Genomic DNA, 19,797 nt, shown 5'->3' with positions numbered 1-19,797 from the left:
ATATCTACACTATTGTACTATTTAAGTAAATAAAACCACTCTATGTGAAAATGAGACTATTTCAAGTGCAAGAATTCTGCATTAGTTAAAAATTAACGTTTTAACTAATATAGAGTTGTCGTTTATAGCATTTGCTTGTTTCTTAATCACAATTACATTTATAAAATGAATATTTTCATCAACAAGGAACTACAAAGATAAACAAAACAAAATAAAGACATTGTATAACAGTAAACACAACGAGTCGTTTGTATCCGCAATTGGCCAGTAAATTGAATTGCGCAATATTAATTTGCATAAGGCATGGTTCATCTGCCGAGATCGTATTGAAGCGAGGGACGTCAATGCATTATCTACGACTACTGCACCGACCTTGGCACCAGCTGCATTGCTAATGACTAAGCAAACGACCAATAAAACATTTAACTGCAACCAGTCACAGAGTCACAGAGCGATGCTAAATTTATGACAACAAAATTCTGAAATTTAATCTTTATTTTAAAAGGTTTAATACTGTATGCACTCTCGCTATATCAATAAGATCAATAACCATTTACTTGTTTAATAATTATCATAACACTGCATGTACTATTAACATTTCTAAATCTAACAGCAAAATATCATCAGTACCCAAATACATTTGCATAAATGTTAAGTAAATTGGTTGACGTACAACGGAATTGAAGCATTCTACTGAGACCGAAGGTCAATATCTTCACGATTAACCCTTGACCTCGTTATACAGGATCCATTAATAGCTTAAATGTTTACAATTATAAATTGAAACGTAAACTAACAAACCAGACAAGTACCTGTCTACTTGCGTCCTGTGGCCGGAAGTTAAGAAATTTGAAAGTAGACATAAAAACTGGTTCTTGTGCGACCATGCGAGCGGGCAGCAGGCACGGCATGGGAAATCAAACGATATCCTGTATACGGCGTGATAGGGCGCAGGCTTGCGTAATGCTAGCTTCACGCGAAAGTAGAACAGCAAGGTAGTGTAGGATCTACTGATATCGTTTTAACCTACACTACTCTCAAAAAAGTATTGTCTCGGTGTTACATTGGTCTATTGTCTACCTCCGTGTGAAAACGTAAGCTGCGTCGCTCGCTGCTGTCGTAACCAGTGCCTCTCGAAAATTAGCAATTCTATTGAACACCTACGGCTCTGATATTTGGATCGTTCTAATCGAGAGTAATGACACAAAACTTAGTGCTACAAACATAAGACAAATAACTGCTATCTCAATATTTCAAAGGATTAAGAGAGAAATGGAAATCTGTTTTGTAATATGTATGACGGCAGCCAAAACGCATCGCTAGCTTAGTATTACAGTTGAGGACGGTCATCTTTGAACATTAAACATATACTACAACATTAAATATATACTTTGTAACTTCTAAGTACATTGTACCCGTCAGATACAAATAACATAGAAGAAAAAAACATACACAATTGATATGTACGAGTATTTTCCCGCAGGTCTAAGTTCAAATCGTGGCAACAGTTCGCCGCCAGCATCGCGGCAGGTGGCCCGCACCCCCACAGAGTCTCACACACACGCTTTTTATTGTGGGTAATCAATTTTATACGGAATTAATACTCATTTGTCTAGATAAGTGATATTTATAGAATTTCAACATATTGCTACACACATTTATGTGTGTGTGTGGCTTACAGTTAAGATTTACAATTTTAAAAATGACTGCCAATTTTAAAAAGTGACAAATTCATCTAATCCAGGAGACTTATGTAAGTATTTTTTTTTCTAAAAAAGAATACTATAAAAGCTAAACCTCAATCAATAAATTGGAAAGTCCGCGTCAGCTATACAAGTGTAAAAGCGTCAGATCTTGATATCGATGACGTAGGTATTGCTCAATGACAGGGGTCGATCACACTGAGGCACGCCTGCACCGGTCGTACTTGTGAAGTAAGAGGTAAGGGCGTGGGAGGACGTCCTCAGTAACGGAGCTTTTAAGCATTCATAACGCTTAACACCTTCACTAATAAACATTGCTTGTTATGTTTTGAACAGATGTTGTATGTACTATTGAACAAGCAAGAATATAACGACTTTGTAGTTTTAACATACTGTATACTATATAGGTTTCTGTAGTCTAAGTTGCATCACTTTACAATTGTCCAATCAAACAACACAAAATATCAACTAGTATTCATATACAACGGTACAAACAGACACAATTAACGCTTTACATAACATTATTAATGCAGCGCATTAGCAGACAATTGTTAATTCGTGTCGGCTGATAATACGCCGGTTGGGCAATGAGAACGTCATGAGTTATGAGTAGCAAATGTCCGTGAATACACCGCTATACTATACATTATAGATGTTATATCACAGACGGTTATACATTTTAATAAGCTTCATCAGATGGATTATCTAAAGTAACTATATAAACTATAGATGCAAACTTATATTCTTTTGAGTTTTAATTGTTAAAACTTGTAATAGAAACATGTCTAGAGTTTTGATAGTGTACTTTCATGGTTTACTTTATGGATTATTCCCAACCGTCACCCCGCTCTGTCCCCACTGGAAAATAAAAAGTTTCATCCGTCACATCGTCGCAAAAGATGGGACGAATGAAACTTTTTATTCTCATCTGTCTCCACGTGAGGACAGAGCGGGGTGATGGTTGGGAATAATTCCATTTTACTGTAGTAGAATTAACCTTTAAACAAAGAACGATACACACACTTAATCAATTGAGAAACAAATTTCCTTGAATACAGTTTATCCACTTCCTCGGTACCGCCACTACATGTAGGAAAGAGATATAAATTAATCTAAACGAGTAGGAAATAGGGTTAAACCAGTCGAAGTCTTCACTGTCAATGAGGACGCTTATTCACGTTGATAAGACGACAATAGACGAGTTATAGGATACTATTATGATACCGCATAATTTTCATTGTTATGTACTTACTAGTGTTTGACCGCGACGCATGGGATTAAAAAAATTAAAGTAGCTGATGTGTTTTTTCAGACTATTCTCTACGTCTGTGGCAAATTTTATCAAGACCCATTTAGTAGTTTAGGTAACAAACTCTAAAAAACATCCATCCAGGAAAGCCAAATATGAAAAGCGTATTTGCTTATAAAAATAGTAAATTTTAGGTTATCAGATTATACCAAGAAGTATCATAAAATGTATCCTATGACTCCTAAGGAAGAGTGAGTGCAAATCCCATCTCGTCTCGGGCTGGAATGCAATTATCCTAGCATCGTAAGACAGGTTACCTTAGCGGAAATTACTTATGATTAACGCGAAACAACCTGACTGAGATTTATAACGGGGATCCACAGAGATCGCTGGGCGCTATCAATCATATTAAATTGCGTTTTCGATAGTTACAAATTCTGTAAGTTAACCATAACCTTATAACCTCAATTTTATAATTTGTTATTTATTTACAAGAAATTGAAAATCTAAAGTATTGTAACCTCAAACACCTGTTACATATAGCCTTCCAAGGATAACCAGGTCTAAAGTAAAAACCATGCATTTATTCGTATCAACTTGACAGGTGGTCAGTTTATTTTCGTCGTGTATGAGTGACAATTATTTTCATGTCTTTTAAAATAACAGTTAAACAAATATGATGTATGATATTAATAATTTACTTACACACGTAATAATTATGTTTAATCTTGCACGGTACATGCAAGTCATGTCAACACAAATAGGACCTTTTGACCCCATCACAAAATGCTCCAATTTGCAGGGAGAAAGTTGCTTTCAAGACGGATGTACGCAACACGCGGACAGACAAAAGACACGGACTCTTTTATATATGAGCCTACTGACCCGATGGACTGCGATTTCGAATTGTCACACCACAACAACGATGTTTACAAGAGAGTTTGAAAATTGCATTACAAGAAATGGCAATATTCAATCACGCATGACTATCAGAAAACTGCAGTACAAATATATTATTAGTGGCAAAGAACAATAAATTAAATAAATATATTCAATTTCTCCTAATTGCATTTAACTAATCCGTCTTTGTTTAATTTCTTGCAAGTGGCTTAAGATAGAATAAAAGAAGAAACAACTATTTTGATGCCAACATTAAATTAATATGGATTTCAAACACTCACAGATAATTTAAATTCGACAGACTCGTTTCTATAAATATTTGCTGATAACAGCTACAAATTCAAGGTGAACAGGAAAGATGAGAAAAAACATTGAACACACCACTAATTAGTGTTACTATCAAATAAAGGCAATACGATGGATTGCAATAGCATTGATTATAAAAATCCTTGACGTCACCTTGTAAATTATCAGCTTTTGTTTTGCGTTTGCTTAAACAGGTGTTAATACATTTTATAAAACTTTAACGTGGATTTCCACTGCGGAAAGACCTTTTTGCAAAGCATATCGTCGTCTTGCTCGTACCCTTATAAAAAGCAATGATAACTATATTTTTACGGCTTTATTGGAAACTAACGATTACGTTTTTAACTGCTTATGAAATTTATATCAATGTTATTTTTAAAAATTAATACCGTGGCTGTCTTTTGTCATTTCTGTATTTCATAACAGTTATTTTTACCAAGTTTCTATATTCCTGGTAGCGTATTCTCTAATAAAGGATGTTTTAGAATTTCAGATAATATCGAAAGTGGCTCAATACAACGTCATTATCAGTAATCAATAGTACTTAATACTGAACACGTGACTTATTAAACGTTTCACATAAAGACGTACTTGGATTATTAATAATTATTAATTAACCAACTACAATACAACAGGAACTAACTTTATCCTGTTTACGAACATAAATACAGAAACCATACATACTCGTATGTTATAGTAATCAATGTGTATTACTGTTTTTAAATATTTAAGTAAATGTAAATAAAGTTAAAATTAAGGTATTATTAGTATCCATTTTTTTTAAATAGCATAACGTGACAAATCAAGCAGCCATCGAAATTAGCTAAAATAGCGACGCGACATTTGTCCAAAGGCGGCAGATACATTGCCTTTCTTTAGTTGATTACAAAATAGCTTTTAATTATCTATGTTTTTAAAGGAAATGAGAAAAATAACAACACATTTTGTGCAGTGGATGTTCACTGTTACAATGCCTTCATGAATAGTGGTAATACCCCGAAAGGTATATTTATATTCACTTTTAATACCATGGACAATCACATTCCTTTTGCAATATAAACCAAAAATAAAAGCAAAGTAAAACCATTTAGTTACTAAATGACAAATATACCCAGATACGTTGGTTATTTTTTTATATAGGCATTACTATAAACAAAATTAGGACTATGAAAGCCATGCTCAAAATAGATTCCTAAAGGATTGCGGATGGCAGTGGTACTATATTATTTTTTTAAATCTAAAGAAGAGAATATTGATTATAACACACAAAGGTTATTCTGGAAAGACCAGTACTAAGAAGGACACTCCAAGATCCACAATAAAATGTAAGATCATTTTTTCCACTTCGCAACTGGCCGCGCGACTTTATCCGCTTTTGTTGAAATACATCCCATTTTCACTGGCGATGCCGCGACTGCGAAAACACACGACAGGAATCGCATGATCCGCTATGTGTAAATGGGCCCTAACACATTAATTTCGTTAGAGTATCGAACATTCCGCACAGGCCGTCGAGCCTAGCCCGACAATGCGCGCGCAGAAATAGGAGGCGTGGTCTCACAACGAGCCGTAACACGCCGATGCTCTCACAAGATACATCACATTGTGTAATAACAATTACATAACAATCAGCATAGAACAAGCTTCGAACTTTAGAAAGAAATCAATTTAAGTAAACGCAACTAAAAGCGTCATACCAACTAATAGACTAATGTTCCTTATATATCGGTATAAAGTGTACACCATTGCTGTCTATTTCTATTACGGGAAAATATAAAAATAAACATAATGCACTCTTGGGGTGCTATTTTTACTACAAAAACAAATTAACGTCCTTTCTATATACATCTTTAGTCCTATAAATCACCGATACAAGAATAGTGTCCCCGGAAACGTACCCTAAATGAACGCTTAATTACCACGACAACACGGAATACATCCTAAAATAAGTCGCCCTACCTCTACTCCGAAACATATTCTGGTCTACCTTTAAACAACCCAGACCGATAATTACCGTTGACAGTGCTTTCTAGTCTAACAACAATGTTTGAATATTGTAACCACGGGTTAAAAGTATATTTTGGCATAACGTGCAATAAAGTGATCTAAAAGTAGCATAACATCTTTATTTTAATCTAAATTTTAATTGTCGAAAGAGTTCCTATCCGACCATGGAAGAAAAACAACAAGACAACTCAAGCCCGTGAATCAACGGGGTAGAAAACCACGAAATACAATTTGAAAGAGAAATAAAAAAACCAGGTTGGTTGAGAATTAAAGTAGAGCTTCGTAGATATTAAACTATATATAGAATTATATCGTTTAAATAAAATACGAGACAAATTAAAACACTATGAAGAGTCCAACAAAAACAGGACAAGTCAATTCAATTATAAATGCTGATTTCCAAACGGAGTCTAATAACGATGAGGCGAAGTCGAGTCAAGGTTAAGAATAATAAACACAATCACTAAGCGAATCGTGCTCTTTGCGAACGTGACACAACGTGGCCCACAGGTCCAGACTCGATGACTAAACCGCAAATTTAATTCCAGGATACGAAAAAACTACATCGCAAAAAACAATGTTATTCTTAACATAATTTAAATGTATAAGGAAACAAAAACGCACGTTGTAAAATAAGCAAAACATTATGATTGCGAACTATTTACAACTAAATGCTAACAAGAAATGACTATATGAAGATATATAAAATAATTTAGTAATATACTAGTACTAATAGGAGCATTAACATAGGTAGTCAATGCTGTTAAACATGACAACGATCTAGGTACAATTATAAAATAACACGCAAGGATTAAAATGAAATAAACACATAATGATGTACGTAGTTACAGCTCTTTACAACCAATTTAAATAAATAATAAATACTACATGTGTTTAATAAAATTGCGTTTTGAAACTAAACTTGGAGGAGGAGGAGAAAGAGATATTAAACGCAATAGTGGTCCATACATATATATTAATTTAATGTAATAAAAATAGACCATTTTACCAGTTCTTAAGAATTCAGCGATAACCATATCATGTCAATTTAAATAAATTGCGGACAACTATCAAGAAAACTCGTTTTTAAAAGTTGTACAAAACACCGAATTATTTTAGACAAAATTTACACAAGATGATAAAGAAAATTTAATCATTTTGTAGCAGTAATATTTGATTAATTTTATTTTTTACCGCCTCATTGATTCGCAATAAATATATTTCTATTATTAAATATGTAGTGAAAGTTCGTATACGGGGCCTTTGCAGTCGCGTGCCGCTGTCAGATTGTAAGATTTAACGATAATTTTAATAACTACTGTGGTTTTGTTAACAGAGATTGTAATTAATGAAATGTTATTTAATGTGAACGTCGAATAAAAAAGCGATAATTATATTTGGTGTTCAATTACCATGATGATTTTATTTTATTTTGAAATACAAAGTGATGTTCAATAGAGAAAATTCCGCCTATATTTCAAGTAGTAATTTAGCTTTGTTGCATGGCGCAGACGGCACAGAGGGTAACGCACCCCTCAAGTTCACAGCAACCCTAGGGGTGGGGGTAAAGGCGACACGTATTCACAATACGAAGCTGCCAAATATAAGTAAGCGAATTTTTTTCCTTACAAAAATAGTGCAATGTAGAATTCTTTTAAAAATTACCTGTGCAATAATGATAGCATCGTTTTGGCAATCAAACTTTGTGATCTTTGTAGACATAATATAAGCTGTGATAAACGATTAACAAATATTACTCATTTGCGTTACCGAGAGTTTGATAATGATAACGTAAAGCATGATTCATACGAACATGCAACAAAACATACCTGATGGGAAATATCCAGTAAAAACACGGCCAAAAGTATAACAGTTATAAAATAATTTTTAAACCACACTAACACTGCACTTAAGGTTTTTATAAAGTTTTTACATTGTAAAGGTCTGAAAATGTTTAAAAATGGTAATTGCAAATGTCATTGTATATAGCACATTGCGGCATACAGATGCGTTTTCGGGATATCGATCCCAAAAGCTACATTTCCCACCGCATTTTCTAGTTCATTACCTTCATCTACTTCAATAGAATTGATATTGTTATGATTACCATTACATTTATGTGATATTTTTTACGATGTCGATCAGCTGACGATAATAAGCAATCGTCTAGCGCACGTCTTACGAGCGCGAGAGCCGCGCGCAACTGAGCCCATCACCGTTAGCTCCGTACTACGTGCAAGTAAACAAACAGCCCGTGCTCTCAGTACTCTCAGTTTACGTACAACATAGCAACTGACGACGCAAATGGAAACAAACTATTGTAATGCTTTCTTAGAACGGATGCGGTTTCTGAACTTGTGCGAAACAATTTCAACTATTTTTCAATTTGAATAATAAATCGATTTTTCAGAAAATTGAATAGAGATTTTCTATCGTACTCCAGCGTCGCAAATTAATTAAAGGACTCTCTCGGTGTAGGATCTACGTGAAATCGCTTAACATCTAATTGAGATATTAGGGAGACTGTTTTTTTGACTACTCATATAAGTATGCATTTAAAAATGTAATGTTTCAGTCTGAATAATCTAAGCCTATTCCGATTGCGTCATAGACAAAGCAACAACAACAATAGAGCAGTACAATTTGATAAACAATGGGAAATAGCGGCGGAATCTCACGGGTTACCATAAACAGCCGTGTAATACCCGATGTTGCTTTTCGCAAATATAGCTCTGTCACGTCATCGACCCACATTTAGGGTCATAGTAGCGGTAAGTCCAGTTTTTAAACTGTTTTATGCGTTATAACGTAAATCGGAAAGCAGTTTTACAATAATTTACAAACGAAGGAATTTGAAAAACTATCGAAATTAAAAGAACTTGGGTATAGAAATACAAATATTGATGTTTACAGTAACAAAATACATGTTCATAATGTAGAGAAACTGATTCTGTATGTATTATTTGTTGCAATATTTTAATTTTTTATTTTCCGACGTCCTAAAGATTCTTACGATAATATCATATTATGATATTCGCAGTGATTACATAATGCAGCATTTACCGGTTCCAATCACACGATGACCTTTAAGCATCTTTATTCGGTCCTACTCGAAAACGTGACCAAGCTTTAACATAAAATATCATGTACTAGCTATTTTCGTGCGGGGCTTCATCCGTATGTAATGTCAAAATTCAAATGCACAAATGACAATTGCTTCCTTGATGTTGGCAGCAACTTATGGTCTCTTTCCCACATTAGGATGTTCATCCAAAATATTTACCCCTTAAGTTTAATGGTGTGAAAATACATAGCCTAAAGCGTGACGTAAGTGTAGGGCTTTTTATTAAAAAAAAAACTATTCAAAAATATGCTGTGATTGCCGAATCTTAGGCAACAAAGAAGTGTGTGTTTACGCTTTATTATAATAGTATAGAAGTATAGATAAAACACAACATGCATCGTATTTTCAATTTAGTATAATACAAAATGTAAAGTACATTTTGATCTTATTAAATCGATTCCAAAAGCACTACTATTATACATATGTTACGTTGGTAACATTGACTTACTTTACCGATAATAATATCGAATATGGCAACAAAAAAATGTTTAGACAACGTGGGAAAATGTGTGGGCAAAAGAGCGACGATCGACTTTTTTTTACCGTAGTTTGGGTAAATTGAATGCACAAAACTTCACACGGTGGGTAGAGTGCCGCTACCGTTATGGGTTATGCGCCATGCATTTATAAACGTTGGTAATAAAAATTATAATGTGCTAAAAATATGCTTGTATGAATTTTGTGACTTTAAAAATGTCATTTGATATTGACCTAAAAACATTTTCAACAAAATTACGCTACTTCGTGACCACAGAGTCGTATTCATAGAGTCGTGCTTATTGTCTTTTCAAGTCAACTGTTTCGAATGTTAATACAATGCGAGTATTTAATTTTACCTTGTACGTTTAGAATATAAAATTATATCTTCAATTTTACTACACTCATATTGACTTTCTCTACACACATATCATAAGCTTATAACTAAATTGTAAACCACAGCTTTTTAATAGCCACTCGAGAGACAGGAAACGTTTCGAAAATCATAAACCATTATGCTACACCGACCATTGATTCGTTTCTGGTATAAATCAAGAGTTACAGGTAGGGTTGCCGACTCTTCAGGTTCGATATCGATATTATCGGATCAGAGTAGGTGGTTCTTTCGTCTGACCTCCATCACGTAACAAGGACATCTGTTTTGTCGTCCGCCAAAGAGTAAACGGTCGAGAAGACACTGCTCGTCTTTTTTTATTCCGTTTTTAATGGACAGCCCTACTCACAAGTGGCATATCCACTAAAATAGGATCCATATCGGGTCCAAAATAGTAAAATGGTTATGCCTATTAAAGAGAACATTACCCTACATCCGAATAACCGATTGCGTATGTCGGTAACGGAACGGGAACGAACAGACGTCATTACACTGTGATGTCGAAACCGAAAGTGATACGGTTTTCTAATAGCGCGTAACGCAGTAATAGTGCTGATATAGATACGATATGCAACACTCACGTAACATAAGTCAATTTAGATCCGCTCCACTGATACGCGATTTCGTCTACTGACGTCTGTCTAACAAATAGAACAACAAATAAAAAAAAATTACAGTTTTTAAATGTAGTATAATGATTGTCATAATTCTTTTGAATTCATGTTATTAAGTTAAGCCACAAATTTTATTGAAAAGTAAGTTCTCGAGACATTCTACAAATGTAACATTCAAATAATAATTTCAGAACAAATACAAATGTTTAAAAATGAAATCATATATCATGAATCACGATTCTAATATTTAACACGACTGTCCTAAGCAGTTATAATTGGATTATCTTTACGCATACAAATGTCCAACGTTTATTTTCAATGGAGATATCTAGTCTAGACACAGTCTAGACAGACCTGTCGTACTCATGATATACGATTCGGAAGTTTTTGACCTTTCTCCAGTCAAAATCAATAAAGTCTCGAGTACCGAAACTTAATTAATGTTCAAAACGAGTAAAGTTCTTTACAAACTTCGAATCATATTGCCAAATTATACAAAACCTTGTAGTGTAGATAAATTTTGATGAATCAGTAAAACCAGACGAGCAGGAAAAAATACTGGATAAACCTTTAGTACAAAACGATCCTGGCAAGGTGAAATTCGAACAAATCGCAGAGACGTAAACAGCATTCCGAGACGCGGGCAATACATTTCGCACGAACCTTACGTCGACTTGTCTTTAATTATTTCCTAGATTCGATATGGTCTTTACGGAAGAAAAACTACCGTTTCCACCGCGGTAACAAGAATACACGAATGGTGTGGCCATTTGCAATTAGTTTTGGTCATTCTAGTGACTTCGATGTGTTTACTTAGAACGGATATGTGTATAATAATCTTAATGCAGTAATAATTCTTCGCACGCCAGTCTTTATATCCTGCTAACTTGTTGCAAGCTTTATTGCCTCAAGTGGATGTAATTGTCAACCAGCTTATAGTATGATCTAAAATATGTGCAATATCAAATAGCTTATTCTGCAATTTTAATGAAGTATAGACAATGAAAAATTTAGAGATTCTTTGTACAGAATAATTTAATATGCATTTCCAAGAGAGAAGAATTAATTTAAGTCTGAATTTTTGCCATAAATGTAACAGAAAAAGGGATAATTACGAAATATAAGACAACTCTAATGTAACAAGGCTATAATTATAAATGCAAAACAAATTAACTTGAACGAAAGTGGTCTTGTCCCGCGACGTAGCTAAACATCCGGCTTTACCTGACCAATCTCCATACTTGATCAGATTATCCTTTCACTAGCAACTTTAAGTTATTACGTCTAATAGAAGTTTTCCGGGATATCTACCATGATTTGGTTATTTCAATTTTTACGTCTAAAATAAATAATGAAGCCAACGCCCTAACAGGTACGGATTACCAATAGTTATGGTTATGGTTGGTTGGCCTTACGCACCATAGCAACAACTTTTTCCTATTTAGACCGGTTACAAAAAAACAGCCAAATCTTGTATAATCTGCCAATAATTTAAAATAAAAATAAAAATTGTCCCACAATTATTTGATCACATAAGTCCATATACAAGACAAAAAGGCAAGCAGGCGCACACCTTTGACTAAATTATCGCAACAACTAAAAATCTCAATCAAATCGAGACTAAGCAGTTGTGTGATAGATTAGTTTCAGGTGTGCGCTGTGTACGCTCTAAGCCTATAAATAGAACATGGAAGGCGTGGCAATGACAATAACCTTCCGTCAACTCCTTAACTAAAGCATCCTCAACTGACCTCAACACGACGTTTTATAGGTCAACGACCGAAGTTATGCAAATATACGATGAATAGAAAAACCCACCGATAATCATAAAACTTATGACGACAGGCTTTAAATTAAAACCTAAAATATTTAAGATAATCGATGTATCAAACTTGTTTTTGCTACATAATAACTGTTTTATATGTTTGAAGGAGTAATATTTGTTAGTTTCTGGAAATTTAGTAAAGAAAAATTTAATCGTTTATTTTATGTTTTCTAGTAAATTAAAAATTACAAAGGATTCTACAAAGACTACGTTACCAGCCATAGAATAGTTTATGTTAGGCGCACCTAAATGACGTACCGTGTTAATTGGCACAGAGCATAGAGCAAGCGAGAGTTGTCCGCACAATAGGTGGGTTTGTGTGCCGAGCGTGCAGCCGCCAGCCGCTCTGACCCACAATAGATATGTGACGCAACACACCACGGAAGAGCCAATTGTCTAGTTAACCAAATGAAAACCTAAATTTTGCTATCGAAAAAACAGTACATAGTAGACACAATATTAATAAGTTTACATAAATAATATAAAGAGAAAAGTAAAATTTACGCGTAAACTTGAAGTATGACCGTCGTTTTTAAATTAATACGAAATTTTAGGTGCCATATAGACGGACTGTTATATGTGTTGATAGACAAGGACCGGTATTCGAGAAATCTTTGAATGAATACAACTCAAACAATAGCTGTGCTGTCAAAACTAAAAGTATATATTCAAATTAATCTGATAGACGTTTCAAAGTAAAGGTAAACCTCAATCCAGTCACGTGGATGATTCAGAGACGCACGTAAACATATAGTTACAAAGACCATAGATGTACATATAGAGATAGCATCGCCAGCGCCGAGTGAAAGCTCTGACTGTACGACTATGAGCTTTTCAAGTTTATAGGCGTTGTCGCATATAAATTTATCTTAATCTACACAAAATCTGTCTGATTATGTTCTGTGATAGTGATACAGTTGTTAAAATTTGTACTGGTGTTTATCTTACTACTAGCTGTTGTTTGCGACTTCGGCCGCGAAATTATGTTATTCACTGATAACGTAGCTTTTTAACGGTGAAACAATTTTTGAAATCAGTCCGAAATTTTTGAGTTATTTCAATACATTTGTGTTATATAATACAAATGTTTCTTTTATAATATTGGTACAGATAGATATAGGTATATTAAAAAAGTCCTGTTTAACATTCCTATGAGATAATAAAGTATTGTATCCATTAAATAACATATATTTCATAATTAAACGTAGACAAATAACACGAACACTAATTGTTACCTAAAATTGATTAGCAGGAAAAAGATATTAAATCAACCTAAATATAAAAATTCCTCCTCCTCATTTTGGAGTTAAGTATGTTGCAATCAAAAAAGTATATAATTGAACATTGTGCACATAGAGTACTTGACCCACATGACTTGCGCAAATATATAATTAATTTTGCACGTTAATTAACAACGCGGATGCTAACGTTCGACTCCAATGAATTATTGTGCAGTATTGTAATAGTAATACTAATTATTGTTACGTGATCATTATTCACTGCAATACTACAAACATATTTTGTCGTTCCTCTCAAAAATAATCAGAAAAAATATCTATAATCATACTAATCATGCTAATATTACAAATGCGAAAGCTTAGATGGCTGGATGGATGGATGTTTGTTAGAGTTTGTAGCCAAAACGACTTAACGAATTTGGATGAAATTTGGTATATATGTAGAGGATAGTCTGGAAGAACACATAGGCTACTCATTTTTGTTTTTGCTTATTCCACGCGGACAGAGTCGCGGTCGAAAGCTAGTTTTATTATAAAATTACCGTAAGGATACTGGGACGAACTTTTTAATGTAACATACTCTACATCAAAAGTAAGCAGTAAATAAACAAAGTCAGTCAGTTTTTCATAATAAAAGTATTTGTCTGTAACTAAAAAGTCGATAGAGATTATTAAAATATAATCAAAAAGAACTATTTAAAACCTTTAGTTTGCGAATGTTGTCAATACACTAAAGGTAAAAGTTCTCTCCCAACAATACAGCACTTAACCATCGGTCTTACATAACCCTAGTTGTAAGAGAAAACGACCCGAGAGCCATCAAGCGTCACTTGTAAACAAACCACAGAGACAAATAGATCGACCGCCAAAGAACATTTTCACAAGTCGGAGTGATCGCGTCGGTACACACGATTGCAACAGGTTTGGCGTTTAACTGAGACTTTCTTTATCCCCGTCATTATAAATAATAGATTATTTAAGTCACTAACTGTTCTACTTGAATGAATAATCTATATTATTATTATAAAGAGGAAAGATTTGTATTTTTGTATGGAATGAAATAACTCAAAAACTACTTGGCCGATTTTAAAAATTCTTTCACTGTTAGAAAGGTAATTTCTCAGTGACTAAGATAGGCTATATTTTATTATTACTAATGTTTAGAAACTATTATTTCTAGACAGCGGCGTTAAAAATTCACTAAACTTTAACTTTTCTCGGCTTATGGCTTACTACTTTTTATCCTTTTTAATATCACGGAAACGAAGTCGCGGACAACAGCTAGTAATGAAATATAATAATCACCTACTGTACTGGGATAACTTTTTACTACCATTAAACAGAAAAACAAGCATTTATTTTTCGGCAACTATTATGCGTCACAATTTAAAAACGTTTAACAGCGAAGAGTTTATTTTTTAATCACATTTAAATAATGAATCTATAGTAACGACATTTGCATAAAAATACATTTCTCGTGCTGAGGAAACATAATTTTACACAAAATAAGGAGAGTATAAACCCACTTCAGGCTTTGTAGTTTGTATTGTGTAATGAATGTAACCGAGTGTAATTTCCTCAGTAATAACGAGCAGGCAATTATACAATGTAATGCGTATCTATCGCAATAATTCGAGATGCGATGCGATTAGCACAGCGAAACGAAAGGGAGCGCTTGAATAAATACTGTAATTTCATAACCAACACAGTGAAAGGGACCAATACAAATGCACTTAAGTGCAAATGCTATACAAGTGATAAAATATTAAGGGCCTGTCCCACCACTGGCTGATAGAGGCTCAGATAGCTTACAAGTGACGTTACTGTCAGATATAGTACCAAAATCCCACACTTCCATACTTTATACGTTGGATTGTTATCGAACAATTTACAAGGATTGTGGGACAGGTCCTAAGAAACGTGTATTACAAAAATAACTGTGACCGATTTTAAGAATCCTGTGATACCTTTAACATTTTAACTTAAATGTTTACTGACATTAAAAGGAAAGGTTAAGCAAGTTCTCTACGAGCCAAATCTCTTGAGATAACAATCACTTAGGTTTAACTTAACTTAAAATTCACAGATTCTATCTAAGTCCACACATTTTAGACTGCACGTGATTTTTTCCTTTTATAAAACTAGTGCTTAGGTTTCTTCACAGTGTCTGCTAGGTGCTGCCTTGACATCAGCCAAATATTTTCCAAACTCGATAATTCATTAATAGACAACTTTCAAATCAAATACATACATCATTAAACTACTTATTGCGTTTAACATCATACAATATCCATACAAACTGTTAAACTATAAATAATCAGTAAATAGCAACTGACCTGTGTCGCACCCTGGTGGTGATGTGACGCACTTCTCTGCCGCCGCTGCTCTCCCCGTCGCTACCGGACCCGCCCGCCTCCATCACGTGCGCAGACATCGACTTGTTCACCTACACATACATTCTTATTAATATCACCCACAAACGACCGGCTATCTAAATCCGTCAAAATAACAACCGCTGCCCATAGATATGCGCAATTTTTTTTATTTCCAAAGGTGGCAAACGAGCGAGCGGCCCTCTGAATTCACAAAAAGGCGAAGCGACCGATGCCCCTAGACATATCCAAACCGAATGTATTGCCTACCCTTAATCAACGGAAGAGAAAACGCAAATAACGACCACACAAACAGACGCGAATAAGAAGCAAAACCGTATTTAATCTGAAACGTGTACGCAAGACCTTATTTTAATCCAATTTCCGTTCTTACAATTCTGGCAAAACATTGAAAGGGAAGGTGGACTTAATGATGAATGGGATGCATAAGGTAAATATCCCCTTTACTTATCTCCCTTCCTCCGTGAATGTTTCGCTTTGTTTGTCAAAAATCAAATCAATTTTCTCAATTGTTAACCATAATTACAATTACGTTCTATTTTTATATTGCAATAAAAATATCTAAATCGTGCAACTCACCGGTGGAATGTACCTTCGCACGGCCGCAGTCAATTCCTCTATACTCTTCTCTTTCTTCCCAGAATCAAGTCCGAAGAATTTATTCTTCGCAGCTTGATTTAAAGCTGTTAATTTGAGCACGGGCGGTTTCTCATCGACCACTTGATTCACAGTTTTCTCCACGGGCCGACGTAATTTACCCAATTGTATTGGTTCATCGGTTTTCTTCAGGAAACGTCTGTACCTCGCGTTCTTATCATCTTCGTTGCTATCATCAGTCGGTCTTCGTCCTAATTTCCCTAACAAAGGTATTCCATCAACATTTTTCACTTGATTCAACTTCTCTTTTAACTCATTAGCCCCTGGTAGTTGTATTTTGCGAGGAAATGGGTCTTGTAATGTTCTAACGAGGTCAGAATCGGTTCTTGATGCTTTAAGTTTGTTGTTCTTTCGCTGAAACCTGGGTCTCGGCTTTGGGTCTGGCGCATCTTCGGAACTATCCGATGAAGAGCAGCTTTTCTCTGATGAAGAGACACTCGACGCTGATGATTCATCATCCGATGAACTGTCGATACCTTCGTCTTTTAAACCCTGCAAAAATTATGTAAATCAAATACACGGTCAAAGACATAAAACTACATACAAAACAGGAAACTTAAAATTTTGATGTCTTTGAGATTGTAAGCTATTACTAAGCAAATTGTGAAGTACTTGTTTAAGTATGTCGTAACTTAATCAAATCAGTTTGTGTTTATTGCAGTAATTTACCTCAGAGCTCTCCCCTTTGGCTAAGGTCTTGGGTCTTACAGGAACCACTGTGGAGCCCGACTTCAAAATACCTCGGACTTCGGGCGTTATCATTCTCTGTGCGCGCTCCGATGGCGGACTATCATCCAGGTCTGTGGATACAACAATAACTCAAAAATATGCTAATAGATATTGTTATAATTCATATACTGCTTATAAACGCTCTATAACGTTTACAATCATTGCTTATTTCACAATTTATATGGGACTTATCGCCGAAAATGTATGCAATGTACAAGTAGTGTTGTAGGTAGTATTTGTTCGAGAACATTCCAATATTGTAATCTTCGCCAATCGACACATTAATTACACAGGTGATGAAAGACAGGTGCATGATATTTGAGCAGCTATTATTAGTCTGCCAAACAAATTACGCCAAATGTGAACAGTTCGGGAAATAAATGGTTATATGAAAGTGCTTCTTTACTCTCTTTCTAGCACAATAAGAACTTGCTTTACCATAGTTCAATATTGTTTGAAATTGTATAATATTCTTAAAACTAAACACGTGTTACAAAAACCACAACAGAATCAAATCTTCACAATGTATTATAGAAAATCTACACATGCTCGCAGCTTAACATGCAAAGTGGGCGATGTCTATTTATACTTCTTTTGAAGTGTTGGCACTCATAAGGTGCTATTAAAAACAATTCTACTTTACAATTCTGTAATATTAAAGAGATTTCAGAATCTAAATTTATGTAGATACTTGTATCGACAAAATAAAAATCATTATGAAGTATTTTTGTTAATAAATTTGGTAAATATTTGCTAAAAATTGCTGTATCATATAAAATTTTGCCAATTTCATTTCAAGACATGAATAAATATTATTTTATATGGCAAGAAGATAAATTAGAGTACTTGTCTATTAAATTTAAAAACACTATTCGTAGAAATATGATCCATTACCGATTGTTTAAAGCGAATGACTGAGCAGCTGAAAATAAATATTAGTCAAGTAATAAAGCATTCACTGTCGGTTTGATGATATAATAGTCCTTCTTACAATGCAATAAAGTCTAAATTATTCGCAATGATTTTTCTTGATTCATAGATCAATAGTTTTTATAGACAAAATGGCGGGAACTGGACATTTCCTTATAATTGCGACCGACATATAGCTTCATTTACGATTTTTTAGACAGATATGATAAAAGATTGATAATGGTCCTTCGAGGTGGATAATTATTTTATATTGATTATGGCAGAAGTCGACAAATGACATTAGCAACAATTATAGTTTGGTAAACCAAAAAGTATCAACCAAAATCCATATTATTAGTATTTGAAACGCAACAAAGAAATCAAACTCGTATCCAAACTGTTAATTCCAACCTCAAACTGTTATATTCAACGAAAAGCCAGTAGTTCATAAACATGCAATGTAGCATCAACCATTCCGCATGCATAGCCAAAAACTGATACTTACCTTAGCAACTAATTAACTAATCGCTACGCAATTAGTGCAAAACCCAAAAAAAGCCCAACTGGCTCAAGCGAAAACGGCAAAACGAAAAATGAACAAAATCAGACCTAAGCTTCTAAACTTTGAGTTCTGGCGCATGAGAAATTCTAAAGACGTGTTGCGCGCGCTCGCCGAACGGAACAGTTCCATTTTGAGTTGGAAGTCGTTACTGCGAGGCATGTCCTCGTGCGTCAGCGACTTGCTTAGCCGCTCGTTCTGTTCCATTGCCTCCTGTACTTGGCTGGCCAGCACTGGCATGGTGCGCAGGCGCGAGGCCCGCGGCACCCTGTCCTCTTTAGGGCGCGGCAGACCAGCCACGGGCGGCTTGTGCGTCAGTTTCGCATTGAACATCCTCATCTTCTCCGCCAGGGACATCTTCGCGGGATCGTCCTCGTCTAACTTAGCTGCCACCGGTGAGTGCGTGCGTATTTACATAACATTGTGCAGTGTTTAGAGCCCGGGACATACACATAGTAGTCGACATGCAAAAAAAAGAAATAAAGCGGACGATCAAATGGAAAGCCTTTACTCGATCACGTTTTCGATAAAAATGCATTTCGCATGCATCTTTCAAATCTGTAAAATAAGTGATGTAGACTAAACGAAATTAGCTATGAAAATAAAATTCTAATAAAATAAATACTGTAATCGATGCGATTGAAGTTTTCTTACCATCTTCATCTCTGTCTAGCACGTTGGCGGTGCTCTTGGACTGGGCGAGGGGCAGGGGG

General features: G+C 34.8%; 1 protein-coding gene across 1 annotated transcript in view; it reads right to left on the bottom strand.

Moving 5' to 3' along the window:
- Positions 1-19,797, bottom strand: part of LOC106109651 — a 104,630-nt gene that overhangs the window by 37,685 nt on the left and 47,148 nt on the right. The window contains exons 8-12 of the mRNA XM_013291236.1: positions 19,739-19,793; positions 19,135-19,470; positions 17,557-17,687; positions 16,810-17,379; positions 16,174-16,283 (exon numbers count right to left, since the gene is read on the bottom strand). Coding sequence (XP_013146690.1) covers positions 16,174-16,283; positions 16,810-17,379; positions 17,557-17,687; positions 19,135-19,470; positions 19,739-19,793 — 1,202 coding nt within the window. The remainder of the gene's footprint in view (positions 1-16,173; positions 16,284-16,809; positions 17,380-17,556; positions 17,688-19,134; positions 19,471-19,738; positions 19,794-19,797) is intronic.

This window comes from Papilio polytes, unplaced genomic scaffold (assembly GCF_000836215.1).
Source record: "Papilio polytes unplaced genomic scaffold, Ppol_1.0 DF821067.1, whole genome shotgun sequence".
NCBI classification, from domain to species: domain Eukaryota; kingdom Metazoa; phylum Arthropoda; class Insecta; order Lepidoptera; family Papilionidae; genus Papilio; species Papilio polytes.
Note: the sequence above shows the minus strand (reverse complement) of the source record. Positions and strands in the feature narration are given on the sequence as shown.